Source organism: Chiloscyllium plagiosum, chromosome 9 (assembly GCF_004010195.1).
Source record: "Chiloscyllium plagiosum isolate BGI_BamShark_2017 chromosome 9, ASM401019v2, whole genome shotgun sequence".
NCBI lineage: Eukaryota > Metazoa > Chordata > Chondrichthyes > Orectolobiformes > Hemiscylliidae > Chiloscyllium > Chiloscyllium plagiosum.
This window is the reverse complement of record NC_057718.1, coordinates 2,834,971-2,858,113: the sequence shown is the minus strand read 5'-3', so window position 1 is coordinate 2,858,113 and position 23,143 is coordinate 2,834,971. Positions and strand designations below refer to the sequence as shown.

General features: G+C 43.6%; 2 protein-coding genes across 4 annotated transcripts in view; one reads left to right on the top strand and one right to left on the bottom strand.

Moving 5' to 3' along the window:
* The window catches only part of LOC122552551 (basement membrane-specific heparan sulfate proteoglycan core protein-like), a 29,399-nt gene extending 15,383 nt beyond the window's left edge, over positions 1-14,016 (bottom strand). Inside the window, exons 1-3 of one of the 3 annotated variants that reach the window (XM_043695249.1) lie at positions 13,615-14,016; positions 7,980-8,324; positions 2,569-2,913 (exon numbers count right to left, since the gene is read on the bottom strand). In XM_043695249.1, the coding sequence (XP_043551184.1) occupies positions 2,569-2,913; positions 7,980-8,324; positions 13,615-13,768 (844 nt within the window). In that variant the 5' untranslated portion in view covers positions 13,769-14,016. The remainder of the gene's footprint in view (positions 1-2,568; positions 2,914-7,979; positions 8,325-13,614) is intronic. The other 2 variants (XM_043695248.1, XM_043695247.1) reach the window with 2 other exon arrangements.
* Positions 1-23,143, top strand: part of LOC122552552 (immunoglobulin superfamily member 2-like) — a 1,022,215-nt gene that overhangs the window by 847,085 nt on the left and 151,987 nt on the right. The window lies entirely within an intron of this gene.

The window sequence follows — 23,143 nt, the reverse complement described above, 5'->3', positions numbered from 1 at the left end:
GATATTAACAAGGAGCGTGAAAGCACTGGAGGGTCTGAGTATTGTATCTCAAAAGGGAGTATTTTTGCTTCAAAGCAAGGAGTTAAACAAACAAATATCTTGAAAAGTGTTTGGTTATGTCTGTCACTGGTGCTGCCTGATGGTCCTGTTGTCATCCAGAGACGTTCATGAAAGATAAAATTGTAATTGGAGGCATTCATAGGGATTACAAACCAGTTCCAGTCACATAGAAGTGGATGATCAAGTGACTTAGTCAATGTAGATGTTGTAGTGGGAGGAGTGTAATACATTTCCATTGGGAGAACTGATAACACTTTGTAAAATGATCAGGCAGGTTATAGAATATTAACCTTACTAAGGGTACTGGAAAAATATCAGTAAAGATGAAATACAAGAAGAGCAACCTGTGTTGTGATTATATCTCAGGTTTACAGAGTTAGACCAATGGAGAAAGCATCCTATAAAACAAAGAGTTGATTTGGAATTTCAGTTATCAGATTTTATTTTCAAAACTGTAATTTAAAGAATGAAGTTAAAGAGAATTCAGCTGACCAGATTCAGAAAATATGCTTTGGCATTGATACATCAATTGGATCTGAACTGAAAGAGTTTTATCCAAATGCCTCATCAGAAATGGAATCAGAAACAATCCTTGAGTGTTCTTGCTTGAAAGACAAAGTACAAATGAGGAAATAGATGCAATATGCAGTCCCTCCGTGGTTTCACTCTCTTTTTAATATCCAAAGACAAATTCTTGAGCTCCCTCTCCCTCATTTTTACTTTCAGAGGATCATGTTCTCTCTGTCCTACCCTATCACGACAGTGATTAATTTTGCAATGCTTCCTTCTCTGAAGATATCTTCGATATTCCTACAACTGCAATCGTTTTTCATTTACCTTTGAGAAATTGATACAATTGCAGCCCCAAATGGAATGGACCATGGTGCATCAGGTAGTCACTCCATCTGAGAAACCAGAATGAAATTTCGTACATTGGCTCATGAAATTCCAATGGCAGGTCATTAATGGATGAGGAACACACGGTCTAATTTATTAAAATATTTGTTTTGGTCAGGATTATATAAACATGTTAAATTTTAACAGACAAGCTGATAGATGTCAGGATTTGGGGATTCCCCAACCCTCAATTAAAGCTTCACCTTTAATTCCAATCACAGCTTTTGAAGAACTGTTTTGCAGAATCTTAATAGAGCCTGACCTTAACCCAGGAATGTCAGCCAATGGGTCAATGCAGTGGTTCAAGTAGGCAGCTCAGCGCCACCTTCTCAAGGGCAGTTCAAACATAGAACTGCGCAGTACAGTTCAGTACAGTACAGGCCTTTCAGCCCTCGATGTTGTGCCGACTTGTGGAACCAATGTGAAGTTCATCTAATCTACACTGTTCCATTTTCATCCATATGTTTATCCAATGACAATTTAAGTGCCCTTAAAGTTGGTGAGTCTACTACTGTTGCAGGCAGTGTGTTCCCACGGCCCCTACTAGTTTCTGAGTAAAGAAACTACCTCTGATATCTGTCTTATGTCTATCACCCCTCAATTTCAAGCTATGTCCCCTCATGCTAGCCTTCACCATCCAAAGAAAAAGGCTCTCACTGTCCACCCTATTTAACCCTCTGATTATCTTGTATGTCGCTACTAAGTCACCTCTCAACCTTCTTCTCTCTAACAAAAACATCCTCAAGGCCCTCAGCCTTTCCTCTTAAGACCTTCCCCCCATAAATCTCCTTTATACACTTTCCAAAGCTTCCACATTCTTCCTTACGATGTTGTGACCAGAAATGGATGCAATACTCAAAGTGCGGCCAACTAGAGTTTTGTACAACTGCAACATGGCCTCATGGCTCTGAAACTCAATCCCTCTATCAATAAAAGCTGACACACCATATGCATTCTTAACAACCCTATCAACCTGGGTGGCAACATTCAGGGACATGAACGTACATGAACACCGAGATCTCTCTGCTCATCTACACTACCAAATATCTTACCATTAGCCCAGTAATCTTTATTCCTGCTGCTCCTTCCAAAGTGAATCATCTCACACACTTCTCCATTTGCCACCTCTCAGCACAGCTCTGCAGCTTATCTATGTCCCTCTGTAACCTGCAACATCCTTCGGCACTATCCACAACTCCACCAACCTTAGTGTCATCCACAAATTTATTAATCCATCCTTCTATGCATCATCCAGGTTATTTACAAAAATGACAAACAGCAGTGCCCCCAAAGCAGGTCCTTATGGTACACCCCTATTCAAGGATGAACCTTTCCCATCAACCACCATCCTTTATCTTCTGTCAGCGAGGCAATTTCTGAACGAAACTATTAAGGGTGAGCAATAAATGCTGGCACAGCCATGACACCCACATCTCATAAAAGAATTGAATACATTTCAGAACCTTAACTTGGCTTCCTCCCCACAGTGAATCCATCCCCAAGATCACTCTCCATCATCTCCTCAATCTTCTTGATCACAAACTAATCTCCAATTCATTCATTGGGCACGAGGTTATTACAGGAGGAGATTGTCATGTAAATGCTACTCACGGTTTACAATGATTCGGCTTCCTCTCCCATAGATACTACCCCGCACTGAGCAGTAATACACGGCAGTGTCATTGGGTTGAACGTTTGTGATGGTCAGAATGAAGCTGTTACTGGAGGAGTCTCTCGAAGGCTGGAATCGCTCAGTGAATCCTGGGCTCCATTGTGTGGAGCCATCTTTACCATGTGTTAAAATTCGCACATAGTGACTCCCTGGTTTTTGTTTGTCCCATTTAACAGTGGTGTGTTTCACTGCGGCATTCCTCATGGTGCACTGTAACCGGGCAGTGTGACCCCTGGTGACATGTTCGAGACTCGGAGACTGGAGAAGGACGACAGGATTTGCAACTTGAGGGGAAAAGATCAAGGATTTAAGAATCAATTCTCTGAGTTACAATTTGCTGCCAGTTGTTCAAAGGGACAATTCAGGTGGAACACATTCTGTATTAAAAAGGGAACTTCTTTAAGATTGAACCAGTAGAATTGAAACAGAGAAAACAAAAGATCTTTAATTCATGAAATAACTGTAATAACTATTCGTGTAAACAATTAAAGACCCTGAGACCATAAGAAATAGGAACAGGAGGAGGCCACTCAGCCCCACAAGCCTGCTATGCCATCTAATAGGATCCTGACAGATCGACATTCCTCACGACCACTTCCCTGTGATTTCCCTGTAATCCTTGATTCCACGACTAACCAAGAATCTCGCTGTCTCAGACTTCGATATACACAAGAATTCAGCCCGCCCACAGCTCTCTGTACCAAGGAGTTCTAAAGATTCACAATGCACTGACAGAAGAAATTCCTCATCACCTCAGTTTTAAATTGATGCTTCATAATTCTGATACTGTGTCCTCTGGACTTAGACTCTCCCATGAAGGGAACCATCCTCTCAGCATTGACCCTGTCAAACCCTTTAGGAATCTGACATCTTTGAAAGAGATCACCTCTCATTCTTCTAAACCCCAGTGAGGAGATTCCCAATTTACATTTTTATTCATTGTGGAACATGGGTGTCACTGGAAGGGCATTTATTGTCCGTCATGAGTTGTCTTTTAGAAGGTAGTGGTGAGGTGTTACCTTGAACCATTGTAGTTCATGTGCTGTAGGTAAACCCATAAGTCCCTTAGGAATGAAATCCCAGGAATTTGTACCCATCTGGGCAAGTGGGGAGCATTCCATCACATGCCTAGCCTGTACCTTGAAGATGGTGGACAGATTTAAGCAGTCAGGAGGTTAGTTACTTACCAGAGTATTCCTTGCCTTTGACAATAGACAATATGCAATAGGCAATAGGTGCAGTAGTAGGCCATACAGCCCATCGAGCTAGCACCATCATTCATTATGATCATGGCTGGTCATCCTCAATTAGTATCCTGTTCCTGCCTTATCCCCATAACCCTTGATTCCACTATCTCTCAGAGCTTTAGCCATCTCTTACTTGAAAGTATCCAGAGACTTGGCCTCCACTGCCTTCTGTGGCAGAGCATTCCATACACCCACCACTCTCTGGGTGAAGACGTTTCTCCTCAACTCTGTTCTAAATGGCCTACCCCTTATTTTTAAACTGTGTCCTCTGGCTCTGGACTCACCCATCAGTGGAAACATGCTTCCTGCCTCCAAAGTGTCCAATCCATTAATAATTTTATAAGTCTCAATCAGACCCCCTCTAATCCTTCTAAACCCAAGCGTATACAAGCCCAGTTGCTCCAATCTTTCAACATTTGATAGTGCCGCCATTCCAGGAATTGACCTTGTGAACCTACACTGCACTCCCTCAATAGCCAGAATGTCCCTCAAACTTGGAGACCAAAACTGTACACAATATTCCAGGTGCGGTCTCACCAGGATCCTGTACAACTTCAGAAGAACCTCTTTGCTCCTATACTCAATCCCTCTTGTTATGAAGACCAGCATGCCATTAGCTTTCTTCACTGCCTACTGTACCTGCATGCTTGCTTTCATTAACTGATGTACAAGAACATCTAGATCTCATTGTACTTCCCCTTTACCTAACTTGACTCCATTTAGATAGTAATCTGCCTTCCTGTTCTTGCCACCAAAGTGCATAACCACACATTTATCCACATTAAACTGCATCTGTCTTGCACCCATCCACTCACCTAGCCTGTCGAAGTCACCCTGTATTCTCATAACATCCTGCTCACATTTCACCCTGCCACCCAGCTTTGTGTCATCAGCAAATTTGCTAATATTACTTTTAATGTCTTCATCTATACTGTTGATGTATATTGTAAACAGCTGTGGTCCCAGCACCGAACCTTGTGGTACCCCACTGGTCACCGCCTGCCATTCTGAAAGGGACCCGTTTATCACTAGTCTTTGCTTCCTGTCAGTCAGCCAATTTTCAATCCAAGTCAGTACCTTGCCCCCAATGCCATGTGCCCTAATTTTGCTTACTAATTTCCTATGTGGGACCTTATCAAAGGCTTTCTTAACATCCAGGTACACTACATCCACTGGCTCTCCCTTGTCCATCTTCATAGATACATCCTCAAAAAATTCCAGACGATTAGTCAAGCACAATTTCTCCTTCAGAACTCCTTACTGATTCTGACCTATCCTCTTACAGCTATCCAAATGAGCCGTAATTTCATCTTTTATAATTGACTCCAGCATCTTTCCCACCACTAACGTCAGGCTAACCGGTCTATAATTCTCTGTTTTCTTTCTCCCTCTCTTCTTGAAAAGTAGGACAACATAAGCCACCCTCCAATCCATAGGAACTGATCCTGAATCAATAGAACATTGGAAAATGATTACCAATGCATGCATGATTTCCAGAGCCACCTCCTTAAGTACCCTGGGATGCAGACCATCAGGTCTCAGAGACTTATCAGCCTTCAGACCTAACAGTCTATCCAACACCATTTCCTTCCCCTTCAGTTAATCCATTACCTAGATCCTTCAGCCACTGTTACATTTGGGAGATTGCTTTTGTCTTCCCCAGTGAAGGCAGATCCAAAACACCTATTCAACTCTTTTGCCATTTCCGTGTTCCCCGTAATAAATTCATCTATTTCTGTCTTCAAGGCCCCATTTTAGTCTTAACCTTTTTTTTTCACATACCCAAAAAAGCTTTTACTCCCCACCTTTTGGCCAGTTTACTTTCGTACGTCATTTTTTCTCTGGGTATTGCCTGTTTAGTTAACCTTTGTTACTCTTTAAAAGTTTCCCAGCCCTCTGGCTTCCCGCTCATCTTTGCTACGTGGTACTTCTTCTCTTTTATCTTTATACAGTCCTTATCTTCCCTAATCAGCCATGGCCGCCCCTGTCTCCCCTTGGGATCTTTCTTCCTCTTTGGAATGAACTGATCCTGCATCTTCTGCTTTATATCCAGAAATACCTGCCATTCTTGCTCCAGTGACACCTGGTAGGGTATTTAACCATTGAACTTTGGCCAGCTTTTCCCTCATAGCTCCATAGTTCCCTTTGTTCAACTGCAATACTGACACTCCCGATTCTCCCTTCTCTGTATCCCTTTGCAAATTAAAGCTTATCATGTTATGGTCACTACCTCCTAATGGCTCCCTTACTTCAAGGTCCCTGATTGAATCCAGTTCATTGCACAACACCAGATCCCGAATTTCCTTCACTCTGCAAAGCTCCAGTTCAAGCTGTTCTAAGAATCCATCTCAGAAGCACTCTACAAACTCCCTTTTTGGGATCCAGTACTGTCTGATTCTCCCAATCTAGCTGCATTTTGAAATCCCCCATAACAACTGCAGTAATATCTTTGCAACAGGAGAATTTCAACTCCTTATTCAACTTACACCCAACATCAAGACTACTTTGAGTTGCATTCTAGCCAATGTGCTTATATTAGATTAGATTAGATTCCCTGCAGTGCCTAACCAGTCCATACCGAACCTCTGAAGAGTAACCCACCCAGACCCATTTCCCTCTGACTAATGCACCTAGCATATGGGCAAATTAGCACAGCCAATTCATCTGACATGCACATCTTTGGACTGTAGGAGGAAACCCATGCAGACACAGGGAGAATGTGCAAACCCCCACAGTTTCTGGTCAATGGTAACCTCAAGGATAATGATAGTGGTGAATTCAGTGATAGCAATCCTATTTGAATGGCAGGGGGTGGTAGTTAAATTTTGTATTATTGGAGCCTGGCATTGTTTGACATGAATGTTGCTTTCCCCTTGTCAGCGCAAGCCTAGATATTTTCTCAATCTTGTCTATTCTGAACATGAACTGTTTCAGTATCTGAGAAACTGCAAATGGTGCTAAACCTGTTCAGCCATTGCTTGTAGGACAATTTCTTGGTGCCAGGATCATCCCAGTGAGCCTTCTCTGATCTCCACTAGTGAAATGATTTATTTCCTTAAAAAGAGGAACAAAACAGCTCACTGTGCTCTAGATGTGGTCTCACCAGAGCCTTGTAGCACTGCAGTAAGACTTCCTAACTCTGATTGGCTAACCTCCTTTAAATAAGGGCCAGAAGGCACAGCAGGGGCTGAATTTACAGTGACAGTGCTTTAATAAAGGGCAGCTCCTGAATTCAGCTGCCAGCCTCAGACCATCCCCATTCCTTGTTCCCACCAGAAGCTCCTCGCTCCTCGCGGTTCCTTCTCCCTGTGATGTGATTGCACTGGAAGGAGAGGATACTGCCTGGGATGGAGCACTTCAGCCATGAGGAGAGGCTGGATACACTTGCAGTGTTTTCTCTGGAGTGAAAAGATTGAGGGATGACCTGATTGAGGAGTATAATGTGATGAGTGATATGGACACTGTGGATCGAAAGCGCATGTTTTCATTTAATTCAAAAATCAATAATGAGATGTACAGTTTTAAAGTGAAAATCAGGAGGTTTTGAGGGGATTTGGGAAAACATTAAATGGGCCGAAGGGCCTCTTCTCTGCTCCATCAATCGACGGCTCTGTCTCAGCTTCAAACCTAGTCTCAGCTGTGGGAGCTCACGGAGGTTGGGTTCCTTCCCTTGCCCCATATGTGATGTGGAGTGGTTCCCTTTAACCTGGATGTGCGTGCCCCTTTGTGCTCTATGGTTTATTCCCAATCCCTGGGAGATTCTCTTGCAGATGTGGCATTTCACAGAGCAATCTCCCTGACTCTGCACATCCAGCCCAATGGCACTGACACCCTTGTGAGTTGAATGGAATTAATGTCACTCATTCTTCAGGAGAAAGCTCCACATTTCCCACAAGATTCTCCTCCCATTGCCGCAAAAATATCTCTTATCTCCCACCATTCACCAACATTGAACCTGAGCTCAGCTTCCTCCCTACAATGAATCCATCCCTGAGGTCACTCTCCATCATCTCCTCAAACTTCTTGAAAACAAACTGATCTTCAATTCTTTCATTGGGCAAAAGGTTCTTGCTGGTGTTGATTGTCAGGTAAACTCTACTTACTATCTACAATGAGCTGGCTTCCTCTACCGGGGACATTACCCGAAACCATACAATAATAGACCCCAGTATCTCTGGGCCTCACGTTTGAGATGGTCAGAATGAAGCTGTTACTGGAGGGGTCTCTGGAAGGCTGGAAACGCTCAGTGAATCCTGGGTACCGTTGTGTGATGTTCCTCACATCATATGTTAAAATCCAGACCACCTTAATCCGTCTTTCCAACCGATACCAGTGTACATCGATGTGTGTCACTGCAGCATTCTTCATGGTGCACCGTAAACGGGCAGTGTGACCTTTGGTGACCCGTTCCAGGCTGGGAGACTGGAGAAGGACTGACACATTTGCACCTTCAAAATAAAAAATACCAATAAATAAACAACAGTCTGATTGTTTGGTCTTTTCTACACCTACGGCATGGCTGAGGGAAATTGGATAAGCTGGGCAGAATGAAGACAAATGTGAGGGTCACGAGGTGTGCCCCTCCAGCTCCGGGTAGATAACATGGAGTCAGTGATGGTCCCAGGGTCAGTCTAAGGTACCTACAGCTCAGTTAGTGAGTCAGGGTGGGTCCCACTGGAATGTTGTGTCCCTTGTCCAGCAATATTCCATCCCACTTCAGGGGAGATGGAGGAGGAGATGCAGCACGGATATGAAGGGTGAAGAATGAGAGACTCCAGCACAGCAATCTCTGATTCTGGATGGGGGATCAATTTGGTGATGACACCAAGATAAGGAGAAAAGTGAGGTGTCAAGAGGAGATGAAGAACCTGCAAAGAGAGAGTCACACGTGAAGTGAGTGACAAAATGTGGCAAATGGAATATAATATTGTAATATGCAATTTTTTGGGGGGTAGTGTAGAATTTATCGAGTAAGTTGATCAGAGGAATTAGAACAGGAGTAGGCCATTCAGCCCTATGAGGCTGTCCACCATTCAATGGAGTCATTGAGTCACAGTGTCATACAGCACAGAATCAGACCCTTAGGTCCAAACAGTCCATGGTGAACATAATCCCAAACAAGGCAAGAACAATGACTGCAGATGCTGGAAACCAGATTCTGGATTAGAGTGGTGCTGGAAAAGCACAGCAGTTCAGGCAGCATCCAAGGAGCAGGGAAATCGACATTTCAGGCAAAAGCCCTTCATCAGGAAAGAGGCTGAGTGCCTGAAGGGTGGAGAGATAAATGAGAGGAGGGTGGGGTGGAGAGAAAGTAGCATAGAGTACAATAGTTGAGTGGGGATGAAGGTGATAGGTCAGGGAGGAGGGTGGGGAAAGGTAGCAAAGAGTACAATAAGTGAATGGGGGTCGGATAAAGGTGATAGGTCAGAGAGCAGGGTGGAGTGGATAGGTGGAAAGGAAGATAGGCAGGTAGGACAAGTCATGGGGACAGTGCTGAGCTGGAAGTTTGGAACTGGGATGAGGTGGGGGAAGGGGAAATGAGGAAACTGATGAAGTCCATATTGATGCCCTGGGGTTGAAGTGTTCCGAGGCGGAAGATGAGGCATTCTTCCTCCACGCATCGGGTGGTGAGGGGTCGACGGTGAGTGGGAGGGGGAGTTTAAATGTTGGACCACAGGCGGTGTGGTTGATTGGTGTGGGTGTCCCAGAGATGTTCCCTAAAGCGCTCTGCTAGGAGGCGTCCAGTCTCCCCAATGTAGGGGAGACCGCATCGGGAGCAACGGTTACAATAAATTATATTGGTGGATGTGCAGGTAAAACTCTGATGGATGTGGAAGGCTCCTTTGGGGCCTTGGATGGAGGTGAGGGAGGAAGTGTGGGCGCAGGTTTTGCAATTCCTGCGGTGGCAGGGGAAGGTGCCAGGATGGGAGGGTAAGTTGTTGGGGGCGTGGACTTGACCAGGTAGTCATAGAGGGAATGGTCTTTGCCGAAGGTGGAAAGGGGTGGGGAGGGAAAAATATGCCTGGTGATGGGGTCCATTTGGAGCTGGCAGAAATGTCGGCAGATGATGTGGTTTATGCGAAGGTTGGTACGGTGGAATGTGAGCACCAGGGGGGTTCTGTCCTTGTTACGGTTGGAGGAGTGGGGTCTGAGGGCGGAGGTGTGAGATGTGGACGAGATGCGTTGGAGGGCATCTTTAACCACGTGGGAAGGGAAATTGCAGTCTCTAAAGAAGGAGGCCATCTGGTGTGTTCTGTGGTGGAATTCGTCATCCTGGGAGCAGATCCGGTGGCGGTGGAGGAATTGGGAATACAGGATGGCATTTTTGCAGGAGGTAGGGTGGGAAGCGATGTAATCCAGGTAGCTGTGGAAGTTTGGGTTTGTAAAAGATGTCGGTGTCAAGTTGGTCATCATTAATGGAGATGGAGAGATCCAGGAAGGGGAGGGAGGTGTCAGAGATGGTCCAGGTAAATTTAAGGTCAGAGTGGAATGTGTTGGTGAAGTTGATGAATTGCTCAACCTCCTCGCGGGAGCATGAGGTGGCGCCAATGCAGTCATCAATAATCCCAAACAAAACTAGTGCCAATATCCCTCCAAACCTTTCCTTTTCATATACTTATCCAAATGTTTTTTTAAACATTGCAATTGTACCCACATCCAACTCTTCCTCAGGTCATTCATTTCACCCTCGAAATTCCCTCTGTGTAAAAGATTTGCCCATCATATCTTTTTAAAATCTCTCTACTTTTACCTTAAAAATGGGATCCCTAGTCTAGAGATCCCTCATCCTCAGGAAAAGACACCTTCCATTAACCCTTTCAATATCTCTCTTTAATTTATAACTTTCTATCAGGTGGCCTCCCAACCTCTTATGCTCCAGTGAGAAAAGTTGCAACTAATTCAGATTTTCTTTGTAACATAACCTTTCCATAGCCAACAGCATTCTGGTAAATCACTTCAGACCCATCTCCAGTTTAGCAATATACTTACTATAACTGAATGACCATAATTGGACACAGTATTCTAGAAGAGGCCTCACCAATATCCTGCACAATCTCAATATCACTGCTGTCCCAACTCCTGTAATCAAAGGACGAAACAATGAAGGCAAGTATGATTTTTTTTAAACCACCCTGTTTACACGCAATGCAAACTTCAAAGAATTATGTACCAGCATCCTAATGTCCTCAGCTGAATAAAACATTCCTCACATCCACTTTCCTACACATTCCTGGAAACTGATCATGAAGTTATCAATCTCAGTCTTAAACATACACAAACTCTGCTCCCACAGCTCTCTGGAGCAAGGAACCCAAAGGCTCACAATCCTGTCAGAGAAGACATTCTTCCTCATCTCAGTCTTAAACTGGTGCCCCTTAATTCTGAGACTGTGGCGTCTGGTCCGAAACTCTCCCATGAGGGGAAACATCCTCTCAGCATTAATCCTGACAAGCTCCTTAAGTATCCTTCAGAGAGATTACTTCTCATTCTGCTAAACTCAGGTGAGTAGAGTCCCAACCTGTTCAGCCTTTGCTCATAAGACAATCCCTCCATACCAGGGATCATCCTCGTGAACCTTTTCTGAACTGCCTCCAATGAAGTAAATCTTTCTTTAAATAAGGTGAACCAAAACTGCTGAGAGTACACCTGACGTGGGCCCACCAGCACCTTGTCCAGTTGCAGTAAAACTTCCTGACTCTTATACTTCAACCCCCTAGAAAGAAGGGCCAACATTCCATTAGCCTTCCTGATTACCTGTTAACCCTGTGTGCTAGCTTTCTGAGTTTTGTGCACAAGTTTACCCAAATCCCTTTGTGTTGCAGTTTTCTGCAATTTCTCTCCATTTAAATAATATTGTTTTTTTTTTCTCCCTTCTAAAATGAACAACTTCACATTTTCACACGTTATACTCCATTTGCCAGCTTTTTGCACACTTTCGTAAAATGATCGATATCTCTGTAAACTGTTTGTGTCTCTCTCACAAACTGCCTTTTAATTTATTTTTGTGTTATCTGCAAATATTCCTACATTAATATAAATTGTAAACAGATGTGGTCCCAGCACTAATCCCTGTGGAACCCCGCTGGTCACCGTTCACAACCTGAAAATGAACCCCTTATCCCTTTTCACTGTTTCCTCCCCATGAACCATTTCTCTGGCCACACTAGTATGCTCTCTCCAATATTGTGGATTCTTATCAAATGAATTTGCCTTTTGTGAGCCTCCTGACCAAATCCCTCCTGGAAGTCCAAACACAAAACATTTACTGGTTCCACTCTCTCCAATCCAGATGAGACTTTCTTGAAAAACTCAAATAAATTAGTCAAACATGATTTCCTTTTCATGAATCCACACTGACTCTGCTTGATTAGATTATGATTTTCCAAATGTTCGGCTATTACTTCCTGAATATATTGACATGAATCCTTTTCTCCATCCCAGGGGAGGGGCTTGCCCTGATTGGAGTTTGGAATGAAAAGAATTTTTGAAACATCTCAGTTTCTTTGGACCTTGACAGGGTGAATATGGAAAGGAGATTGTTTCCCTTTGTGGGGGTGTCTGGGGTCAGAGGGCTAAAGCTCATAGGAATGGGTCTGCAATTTAAGATGGAGATGAGGAGGCATTCCATCTCTCAGAGGAAGTGAATCTGAGGAATTCTTTACCACAGAGGGCTGTTGAGACTGAGTCCTGAAGTAACTTAGAGTCGGGTAGCAACAGATTTTTAATCAGAAATGGAATCCAGGGTTATGGGGAAAAGGCAGGAAAGTAGAGATGGGGACTATCAGGGCAGCCACGATCTCACTGAATGGCAGAAACAACACAATGAGCTGAATGGCCTAATTGTGCTCTTATATCCTCTGGCCTTAAGGTCCAGTTTTGGCATTTAACAGGCTAATGGATGTTTGATTAAATATAAACAATGTGCAGGATGGTGGGGAAAAGGCAAGCATTGGCACTAAGTTAAAGTGGTCAGAGAGCTGGTGCAGATACAATGGGCCCAATGGCTTCCTCCTTCGTCAGAACATTCCTGTGATTTTGGGAACAGTGAGATTCCACTCTGTGCAGCAAATGTTGCTTCTTTTTTTCCATTTACTGGGCTCAGTTTGCAGCTGTTGTTCAAAAAAGGCAACCATATCTCAGCCAAATTTATTAATCACATTTCCTGCAGTTTCCCTCTCTTCGTTCTGTAGATGATGAAATCCCCAATTTGTTCCACAGTCCATTTAACAGCTGGGAAATGGTGGAAGCACAGGGGGAGTCTAAACTCTCAGTGAGTGTGAGGGTGCAGCTTGAGAATAGAGAATTAATGTGAGTGTCAGCATCGGTCCATTGGTGAAATTCATTCTGAATCACAAAGCTGTAAATTCACCAACTTTATAAAACAGGAGGTTGTCTTTCAATCCACCCTAACGAGACCCAGTGAACATACAAACTAATCTAATCCACTCCAATTCCACACCTTAATGGAGCAGCCTGTCCCTCAATCCCATTCTCCCAGTAAATAAATAACAGAAAAAGATGGAAGGAACGCTCCATTTTCTGGTCTGTGTTCCCAGCCTGTGGAAAGCTCTGTGTCAGCTGCACCGAACAATCCCCAGACAGTGACAAATTTTCCTTGTGACTCTCCCTTCCAGTTCTCAACGTTCAAACTTAAAGAATTCACACAAATTCCACAGCAGCAGAAACCATAGAGAGGTCTTTTATAGCAAGTTAAATTTCTCCAAAGCAAACACTTACCAAAAGTAACACAGAGGGACAGGATCACAGCAAGTAGAGTTCCACTGATCATCTCAACAGACTGGCAACCCTGTTTCTCCACACAATTTATTGTATGTCCAGTTAATAATTCAAAACTCAAAGTGTCTGAGCCAATTGCAGCTTTTTTAATCATTCATTCTCAGAAGTTAAAGAAATTAAGCTGCCAGTAAAAAGAAAGTTCAACATGGTTCTCTAGCATGAGATGGGGGACAGCAGTTTGAACACATTCCTTATTCCATTTCTTGGCTTTCAATGCTTTTTTTCTAATTTTCTCTTAACCCTTTGGTGAACAGACATTACTGAATAGGTTTCCATGAAGTGAATCTGATAATATTTGTTGTTTATGATTTGTTGTCAGTGAATCTGCCCTGAGAATTATACAGTGGTGGTTACAATCTCTGCAACAATTATCATGACAATGGATCCTCACCCCAGATTATTCCAAACACATGAAAGGTGTAATGACAACATGCGTAATTTAAAATTCCACATTGTCATGACTCTCGGGAAATCAAGTCCGCTATTCCACGAATTGTTGCAATGGGGAAAGATTTAGTCAAACATTCCAAAGTCCCCAATTAGCCTGACCATGAAACTCAGGGTAAGTGTAAACACAAACCAGGTTACTGAACTGAGCAAGATAAACATAAACTGATTGCAAACTGTTTGTTTTCATCAATGCAAAATGGAAACAATTTATAACTAGTTTTACCATTTCTGAATTTCTGCTCTCCCACATGAAGGCAATCACACAAGACAGACCAGACATGGCTGTTAAGGGAAGAAAAAGATTTGAAAAAATCAGGAAACACAGTTCAGTCGCATCAATGTAGACCAGGACTTCAATGAATTGCTTGCCTTCTCATCACTTCAATTCACATTTGTTTTTTTGCTGTGAACACTAAGTTACATTGAGAAGACTTTTGATAAGGAATCACAGAAGTGATTAACATGAAAAATTAAAGCCAATTGAGATTGGAATAGTGCAATGAAATGGATTGAGAACTGATTGGCAAACAAGGAGCAAACATTCATGATAAATGGGTCATTTTCTCAGGGACAGACAGTGATTAGTGGGGTGCCACAGGGATCTTTGGTGAATTTCTGCAATGCATCTTTTAGATAGTACATATTGCTGCTGCTGCTGAGTGGTGGTGGTGGAGGGATTGAATATTTGTAGATATAATGCCAATCAAGCAGGTTGCTTTGTTCTGGATGTTGTTCTATTCACAATATCAATTTATGATTTAGAAAAGTGAACTGAATTTAAAATCTCTAAGTTTGCAGGTGACAGAAAGCTGATGGGAGGGCGAGCTGTGAGGAAAACATATAGACGCTGCAGTGTGATTTGGACAGTCTGAGTGAGTAGGCAAATGCATGACAGATAAAGTTTAATGGGAACATCCTTTGCATTATCATTGACCAGAAACTCAACTAGACTCACTCCATAAACACAATGAATAAAAAGCAGGTCACAGACTGTGGATACCACAGTGAATAACTCACCTCCTGAGAGCCGAAAGCCTGTTCACCATCTACAAGGCACAAGTCAGGAGTGTGATGGAACACTCCCCACTTGCCTGGATGGATGCAGCTCCAACAATACTCAAGAAGCTTCGCACCATCCAGGACAAAGCAACCAGCTTGATTGGCACCATATCTACAAATATTCAATCCCTCCACCACCACCACTCAGTAGCAGCAATGTGTAATATCTACAAGATGCACAGCAGAAATTCACCAAAGATCCTTAAACAGCATCTTCCAAACCCGCAACTACTTCCACCCAGAAGGACAAGGGCAGCAGGTACTTGGGAACACCACCACCTGCAAGTTCCCCTCCAAGCCACTCACCACCCTGATGTGGAAATATATTGCCATTCCTTCACAGTCGTTGGGTCAAAATCCTGGAATTCCTTCCCTACTGGCATTGTGGGTCAATCCACAGCAAGTGGGCTGCAGCAATTTAAGAAGGCAGCTCACCACCATCTTCTTAAGGGGCAACTAGGAATGGGCTATCAATGCTGGCCCAGTCAGCAATGCCCAAACCCCACAAAAGAATTTTAAAAATTAAGAAAGGTGAATGAAAACAAACAGTAGGAGTAAAAGAGTGTCTCACATGAAGACAGACTCTTCTATGTGATGTACTGCATGGCTCAGTGCAAGGTCCACAGTGTTCAACAGCTGGAGAAATGGTTTGGAAGTGGGGCCCAATTGAAATGGTTCCAAACTTTCTGATGGTATAAAAAGTAGGTAAGATTGGAAGATGTGAGGAATATGCAAGGAGGCATCAAGTAGCCAGGCTCAGTGAATGGGAAAGGACAAGGCAGATGAAATGTAATGTGAATAATTGTGAAAATAGTTACTTTACCTAAGGAAACAAGAAGGCAGAATATATTTAAATAGTGAGAGTTTAGGAATTGTTGGTGTCCAAAGGGACTCATTAAAAGTCAGCATGAGGCTGCACCAGTCAATAAGGAAGGCAAATGCTGGTCTTCATTACCAAAGGGCTAAGTCCAGGAGTGACGATGTCTTGCTGCAGTTGGACAAAGTAATGGGGAGAGCACACCTGGATTATGGACACTTTGTCCCCAAATGTAAGGAAGCACAGACTTATCATCGAGGGAGTTATATGGAGAGTCAGCAGACTAATCCCTGGGATAGTGGATTTGATGGATGGGAGAGACTGAAGAAACTGGCCTGTATGATCTCTGTTTGAAAAATCAGAAGTGATTGAATTGAAACTTTCAATACGTTTCGAGGGGCACGACTGTGGATGTTGGTAGCAATGTTTCCTTTGGCTGGTGAGTCAAGATCATGGGGCATTATCACAGGAAAAGGAGTCTTACAATGGAAACTGGGATGAGGAGGAACTTTTCCACCCAGAAGGTGGGGAATCTGTAGAATTTCCTACTCCAGAGGGATAGAGGACCTCAATCATTGAGTATGTTCAAGAGAGGAGCTGAGAGATTTCTGGAGACCAATGAATCAGGGTAGATGGGAGATAATAAAGGAAAGTGGCATTGAGGAAAATGAGCAATCATGATTGAATTATTGGGCTTACTGGTCTACTCCTATTCTTATGCTCCTTTGTCTTTGTCTCTTTGGTGATAGTGACCACAGGTACATATCGCAGTGCAAAAGTTATAGAGTTAAAGCTGGGGGAATGGCAAATATGATGTGATAAGGCAGATTTTGGTTGCATAGGATGGGAAAGGAAACTGCAGGGAATGGGTAGCATTGAAATGTGGAGCTTGTTCAAGGAACAGCTACTGTGTGTCCTTGATAAGTATGTACCTGTCAGGCAGGGAGGAAGTGGTCGAGCAAGGTAACTGTGGTTTAATAAAGAAGTTGAATCTCTTATCAAGAGAAAGAAAGAGACTTATGTAAAGATGAGAGATGAAGGCTCAGTTAGGGCACTTGAGTGTTACAAGTTAGCCAGGAAGGACTGAAACAGAGAGCTAAGAAGAGCCACGAGAGGACATGAGAAGGCTTTGGCAGGTTGCATCAAGGAAAACACTAAAGCTTTATATAGCTATGTCAGGAATAAACGAATGACTAGAGTAAGATTTGGACCCTGTCAAGGAGAGTAGTGGGAAGTTCTGCAGGGAGTCTGAAGAGATAGGAAAGGTTCTGAATGAATATTTTTCATCAGTAATCACATAGGAAAAAAACAATGCTGTCAAGGAGAATACTGAGATACAGGCTACTAGACTAGATGGGATTGAGGTTCACAAGGAGGAGGTGTTAGCAATTCTAGAAAGTGTGAGAATAGATAAGGCCCCTGGGCTAGATGTGATTTACCTTAGGATTCTCCAGGGAGCCAGGGAGGAGATTGCAGAGCCTTTGGCAGTGATGTTTAGAACATAGAACATAGAACAATACAGCGCAGAACAGGCCCTTCAGCCCTCGATGTTGCGCTGACCTGTGAACTATTCTCAGCTCGTCCCCCTACACTATCCCAAAATCATCCATGTGCTTATCTAAGGATTGTTTAAATCTCCCTAATGTGGCTGAGTTGACTACCTTAGCAGGTAGGGCATTCCACGCCCTTACCACTCTCTGCGTAAAGAGACCTAATGGCTCCAAAACTCATTGCCTCTTCAAATAAAAGTAACGCACCGTAACCTTCTTAACAACCCTATCAACCTGCTTGGCAACTTTCAGGGATCTATGCATTTATGTCATCATTGTTGATAGGAATAGTGTCAGAAGACTGGAGGATAGCAAATGTTGTCCTCTTGTTCAAGAAAGGGAGCGATTAAGGATGATTTTGTGGTTTGGATCAGAAAATGGCGTTCTGAGAAAAGAAAGAGGGTAGTCATTGATGGGAAATGTTCATCCTGGAGTTCAGGTACTAGTGGAGTACTGCAAGGATCTGTTTTGGGGCCACTGCAGGTTGCCATTTTTATAAATCACCTGGACGAGGGCATAGAAAGAAAGGAGTAACTTTGCAAATGACATGAAAGTCGGTGGAGTTGTGGACAGTGCGGAAGGATGTTGTAGGTTACAGAGGGATATAGATAAGCTTCAGAGCTGGTATGAGAGATGGTAAATGGAGTTTAATGTGGACAAGTGTGAGGTGATTCACTTTGGAAGCAGTAACAGGAATACAGAGTACTGGGATAATGGTAAGATTCTTGACAGTGTTGATGAGCAGAAAGCTCTCAGTCTCGAGATTAGAGTAGTGCTGAAAAAGCGCAGCAGGTCAGGCAGCATCCAAGGAGCAGGAAAATCGACGTTTCAGGCAAAAGCCCTTCATCATTTTTGCTTTTCCAGTGCCATTCTAATCTAGACTCTGGTTTCCAGCATCTGCCGTCCTTGTTTTTACCCAGAAAGATGTCAGTGTCCATCTGCATAGGTCCCTGAAAGTTGCCAACCAGGTTGATAGGGTTGTTAAGAAGGTGTACAGTGTGTTAGTTTTATTTGAAGAGGCAATGTGTTTCAGAGCCATTAGGTCATGTTGCTGCTGCACAAAACTCTGGTGCGGCCTCACTTGGAGTATTCCGTGTAGGTCTGGCCACAGCATTTTAGGAAAGATGTGGAAGCGTTGGAAAGAGTTCAGAGGAGATTTATCAGGATGTTGCCTGGTAGGGAGAGTAGGTCATATGAGGAAAGGTTGAGGCACTTGAAGATGTTCTCGTTCGAGAGAAGTAAGTTCAGAGATGACTTGACAGAGGCGTATATGATGATCAGAGGATGAAATAGAGCAGACAGAGAGAGCCTTTTACCTCAGATTATGACAACTAGAACATGAGGAATAGCTTCAAACTGAGAGGTGTTATATATTGGACAGATGTCAGAGGTTTTTTTTTCACTCAGAGAGTAGTAAGGGTGTAGAATGACCTGCTTCAATAGTAGGAGACTCGTCAACTGTAAGGGCAATTAAATGGTCAGTGGTTAAATATATGGATGATAATGGAATAGTGTAGGTTAGGGGCGGCATGGCGGCTCAATGTTTAGCACTGCTGGCTCACTGCGGCAGGGACCGAGGTTCGATTCCAGCCTTGGGCGACTGTCTGTATGGAGTTTGCATATTCTCCCTGTGTCTGCATGGGTTTCCTCCCACAGTCCAAACATGTACAGTTCGGGTGAATTGGCCATTCTAAATTGCCCACATTGTTAGGTGCATTAGTCAGAGAGAAATGGGTCTGGATGGATTACTCTTCGGAAGATCGGTGTGGACTAGTTGGGCCAAAGGGCCTGTTTCCACGCTGTAAGGAAGCTTAAAAAATCTAAAAGATGGGCTTTTGATGAGTTTCTCAGGTTGGTGCAACATTGAGGGTGAAAGAGCCTATACTGTGCTGTATTGTTCTATGCTCTATTCAAGGTAGAGATGGGAGTGTCATTGAGCAGAACAGGATCTGCAGAACATTGTGGGAAATGATTACTGAAGACTCGAGAGCTGAGAGTTTGAAATTTCCCGGATATTTGATCGCATCTTAATGAGTTATGCGAGAGCACAATTTAAACTTTTATTTTAATGACTTTAAGATACTTTAAGATCAGCCGTGGTTCAGTTTGCCATCATTTTAATTTCAGCTCCTGTTGATTGTTCTGATCCCAGCTGATGTTGGACCTTGACTCACACCTTTATCTTATTTTGAACAGTTCCAACAGTTCTGCTGCAGACTCACCCTCAGCAGCTGTTCCCAGTTTACTTTGGCCAGATTCTGCTCTATTTTCTTTTTCAAAAAAATCTGGCATAACCCTGTGGTCAAGCAACCATGATCCCAAAATTGGATATTCTGAATTGACTCACAGTTGGAGAAATCAGTCCTGACAGAAAAGTGGCCAACTAAATTACAGAGCAGCCAATAGTGTCGGCTTCAGAAAATCGCAGAAGCCAAGGTCAGCCAGTCACAAGAGGAACCAGTTATAACCAGATCAAGAGCTGTGTATTGAAGAAGCATCGATCATACTCTCTGGCAACTTGACTGCCTGAGTGTGTGGAGAAAGTGTGGACTGCTTGACTGTGTGCACATTACACCTCCCAGCACGGTAACAGTGAAGGGTGTTGACACAACTCCATTGGATGACTTAAACCCAGTTTATGATCGCAATGGTGAAAGGCCACTGAAAAGTTTGGCAGGTCCGGGGCAAAAGGGGGATCAAAATACACACCATGACCCAACCATCTCATGAGGACACAGAGAAACCTCAGTGATGATTCAGTGAAGACTCAGTGAAGGCTTGCAGGGAAGACACACAGCAAGACTCATGACAGAAGATGGTGAGGCAACCCAAGAAGACCCAGGAGAAGATCTGCCCTGACCTGTGAGACCAGCTTTGTGGAAGAGAGCCAGCAATGCATCAGAGAGAAAGGAGATTCCAACGGCCAAGATCAAACACAAGGACCATTGTGTGTAATATCATTTCTCAGATGGATAGAGTTAAACAAATATTTGGAAACGGTCACATGGTGTTTTTAATAAGGAGTATTTTGTGAATGAAATTGAGTTGAACCACAAACTGATTTCTGCCCCCACCGCCCTTGTCCACCGCACCAGCAAGACCATTTGGGTAAAATGTTTTTAAACAGGAGTGGGTCAAAACACGGGTAACATCTCAATCCAGAACCTGTTTTTGTAGACCATCTTCTTCCTTTCCCAGAACAAACTGAAACCATTTGGTGCTGTGGTTCCTGTCATGAAAATGCTCCCCCACTGTCACCTCAAGCATCTGTCCAGCTTTGATCCACCAACTTAGGTCCAGCACTGCACTTTCCCACGTTGGACAAACTAAACATCAATGCAAAAAACTTTCCTGTATGCATTTAAAGGAATCTGCTCCTCTAAAACTTTTATACTATTGTTATTCTAATGAATGCTGAAGAAGTTGAAATTCCCCGATATAATTATCCATTTGTTAAACACCTCAGTGAATTGTGTACATATCAGCTCTTCTATTGCCCGCTGACTATTGTGAATTGACAATACACTCCCAGTGTGTGACTCCTAATCTCTACCCACAAAGCCTCATTTGAAAACCCTTCTGAGATATTGTCCTTCCTTCCTGCAGTACCAAATTCCTTTCATAAATAACACAATACCACCTTTTCTTCGGCACCTTCCACTTTCCTGTCTAAAGATCCTATGCCCCAGAATGTTGCGTTGCCAGTCCTGTCCTTCTTTCAAACATGTCCCTGTGATTGCAACAACATTCAATTCCAGGTGTCAATCCATGCCCTTAACCAATCTCTCTGACCCATTTTATTCTGAGTATAAATGTACAGGCCACCCAGCCTGCCTTCCTCCCTTGAAAGTCAACATGGCTGAACTTGATCTGCCTTGGTTCCTTCACTAAAGTAGGCTGTGTCCCTACATACTAACACACTATTTCCCCTCCCTCTGGAGAACTACCTTAAATTCCTCCCAAAAGCACAAGCAAACCCACCCACACAGGGGTGTTGGTCCCATTCTGGTTCAGGTGCAGACTGTCCCATCAATGATTCTACCAAACTGTTCCACAGTGTAAACAGACTGATCAAAAGATTGTCTTCTCAGACGCAAGTATTTCTGATGCAATGAATAAACCCATGTCCTCTGCCCTGCCCTGGCCTGCTGAACCATACAACAGAAGGTTATCAGCTGCAATGATGTCCTTCTGAGAGAGGTTTTCATTACAAGGGGGCTTGGAATATAACAATAAAGAAGCTCTTTCCAAGTGAGCACTATGTGTGCATGAGCTCATTAAATGATAGCAATGGTGAGGCCAAGCCACAGGCCATTCAGCCCAATCAGTCAATGCTGACGTGACGATGTGACATCCTTCTGCAATATAACTATCAGCAGCATAACTATTCACTCTTCCCCTTCATTTATTGGGGATAATTGGGATACCTTCTGGGGAAGGTGGGACCTGTACAAGAAGGATGGGTTGCAGCTGAACTGGAAGGGGACCAATGTCCTGGGTGGAAGGTTTGCTTGAGTAGTTTGAGAGGGTTTAAACTAGTATGGCAGGGGGGGTGGGAACCTGAGCTGTATACCAGATGTGAGAGTTGATGCAGATGAGGCAATAGCAAGAGGTAGACCAGCTAGTGGGAAGGACTTTCCCGGGAAGGAACCAAGGGATCAGTTAAAGTGCGTTTGCTTTAACGCAAGGAGTATCAGAAATAAAAGTGATTAACTTGGAACATGGATCAGTACCTGGTGCTATGATGTTGTGGCCATAACAGAGACATGGGTTTCTCAGGGGCAGGAATGGCTGCTGGATGTTCCAGGGTTTAGAGCATTTAAAAAGAATAAAGAGGGGGAAAAAGAGGAGGGGGTGTAGCACTACTAATCAGAGAGAGTATCACAGCTACAGAAGCTTCCATTGTCGAGGAGGGTCTGCCTACCGAGTCAGTATGGGTGGAAATTAGGAACAGCAAGGGAGCAGTCACCTCGTTAGGGGTTTACTACAGGACCCTCAATAGCAGCAGGGGGATGGAAGAAAGCAGAGGTCGGCAGATTTTGGAAAAGTGTGGACATAGTAGGGTTGTTGTAATGGGTGACTTTCACTTTCCCAATATTGATTGAACCTCCTTCTAGCAGAAGACTTGAATGGAGCTGTTTTTGTAAGGTGAGTTCAGGAGGGTTTCCTAACTCAGTACGTTGACAGGCCGACGAGGGGAGAGGCCATTCTAGACTTGATGCTCGGAAATGAGCCAGGGCAGGTATCAGATCTTGTGGTGGGAGAGCATTTTGGTGATAGTGACCACAACTGCCTCACATTCTACATAGCTATAGAGAAGGAGAGGATTAGGCAAAATGGGAGGATATTTAATTGGGGAAGAGGAAACTATGATGCAATTAGACATGAGTTAGGAAGCATGGATTGGGAGCAATTGTTCCATGGTAAAGGCACTATAGACATGTGGAGACTGTTTAAGGAACAGTTGTTGCAAGTGATGAATAAATATGACAGGCGAGGAAGGAGCTCAAAAATGATCTGAGGAGAGCCAGGAGGGGGCACAAGAAAGGCTTGGCAGAACGGATTAGGGAGAACACAAAGGCATTTTACACTT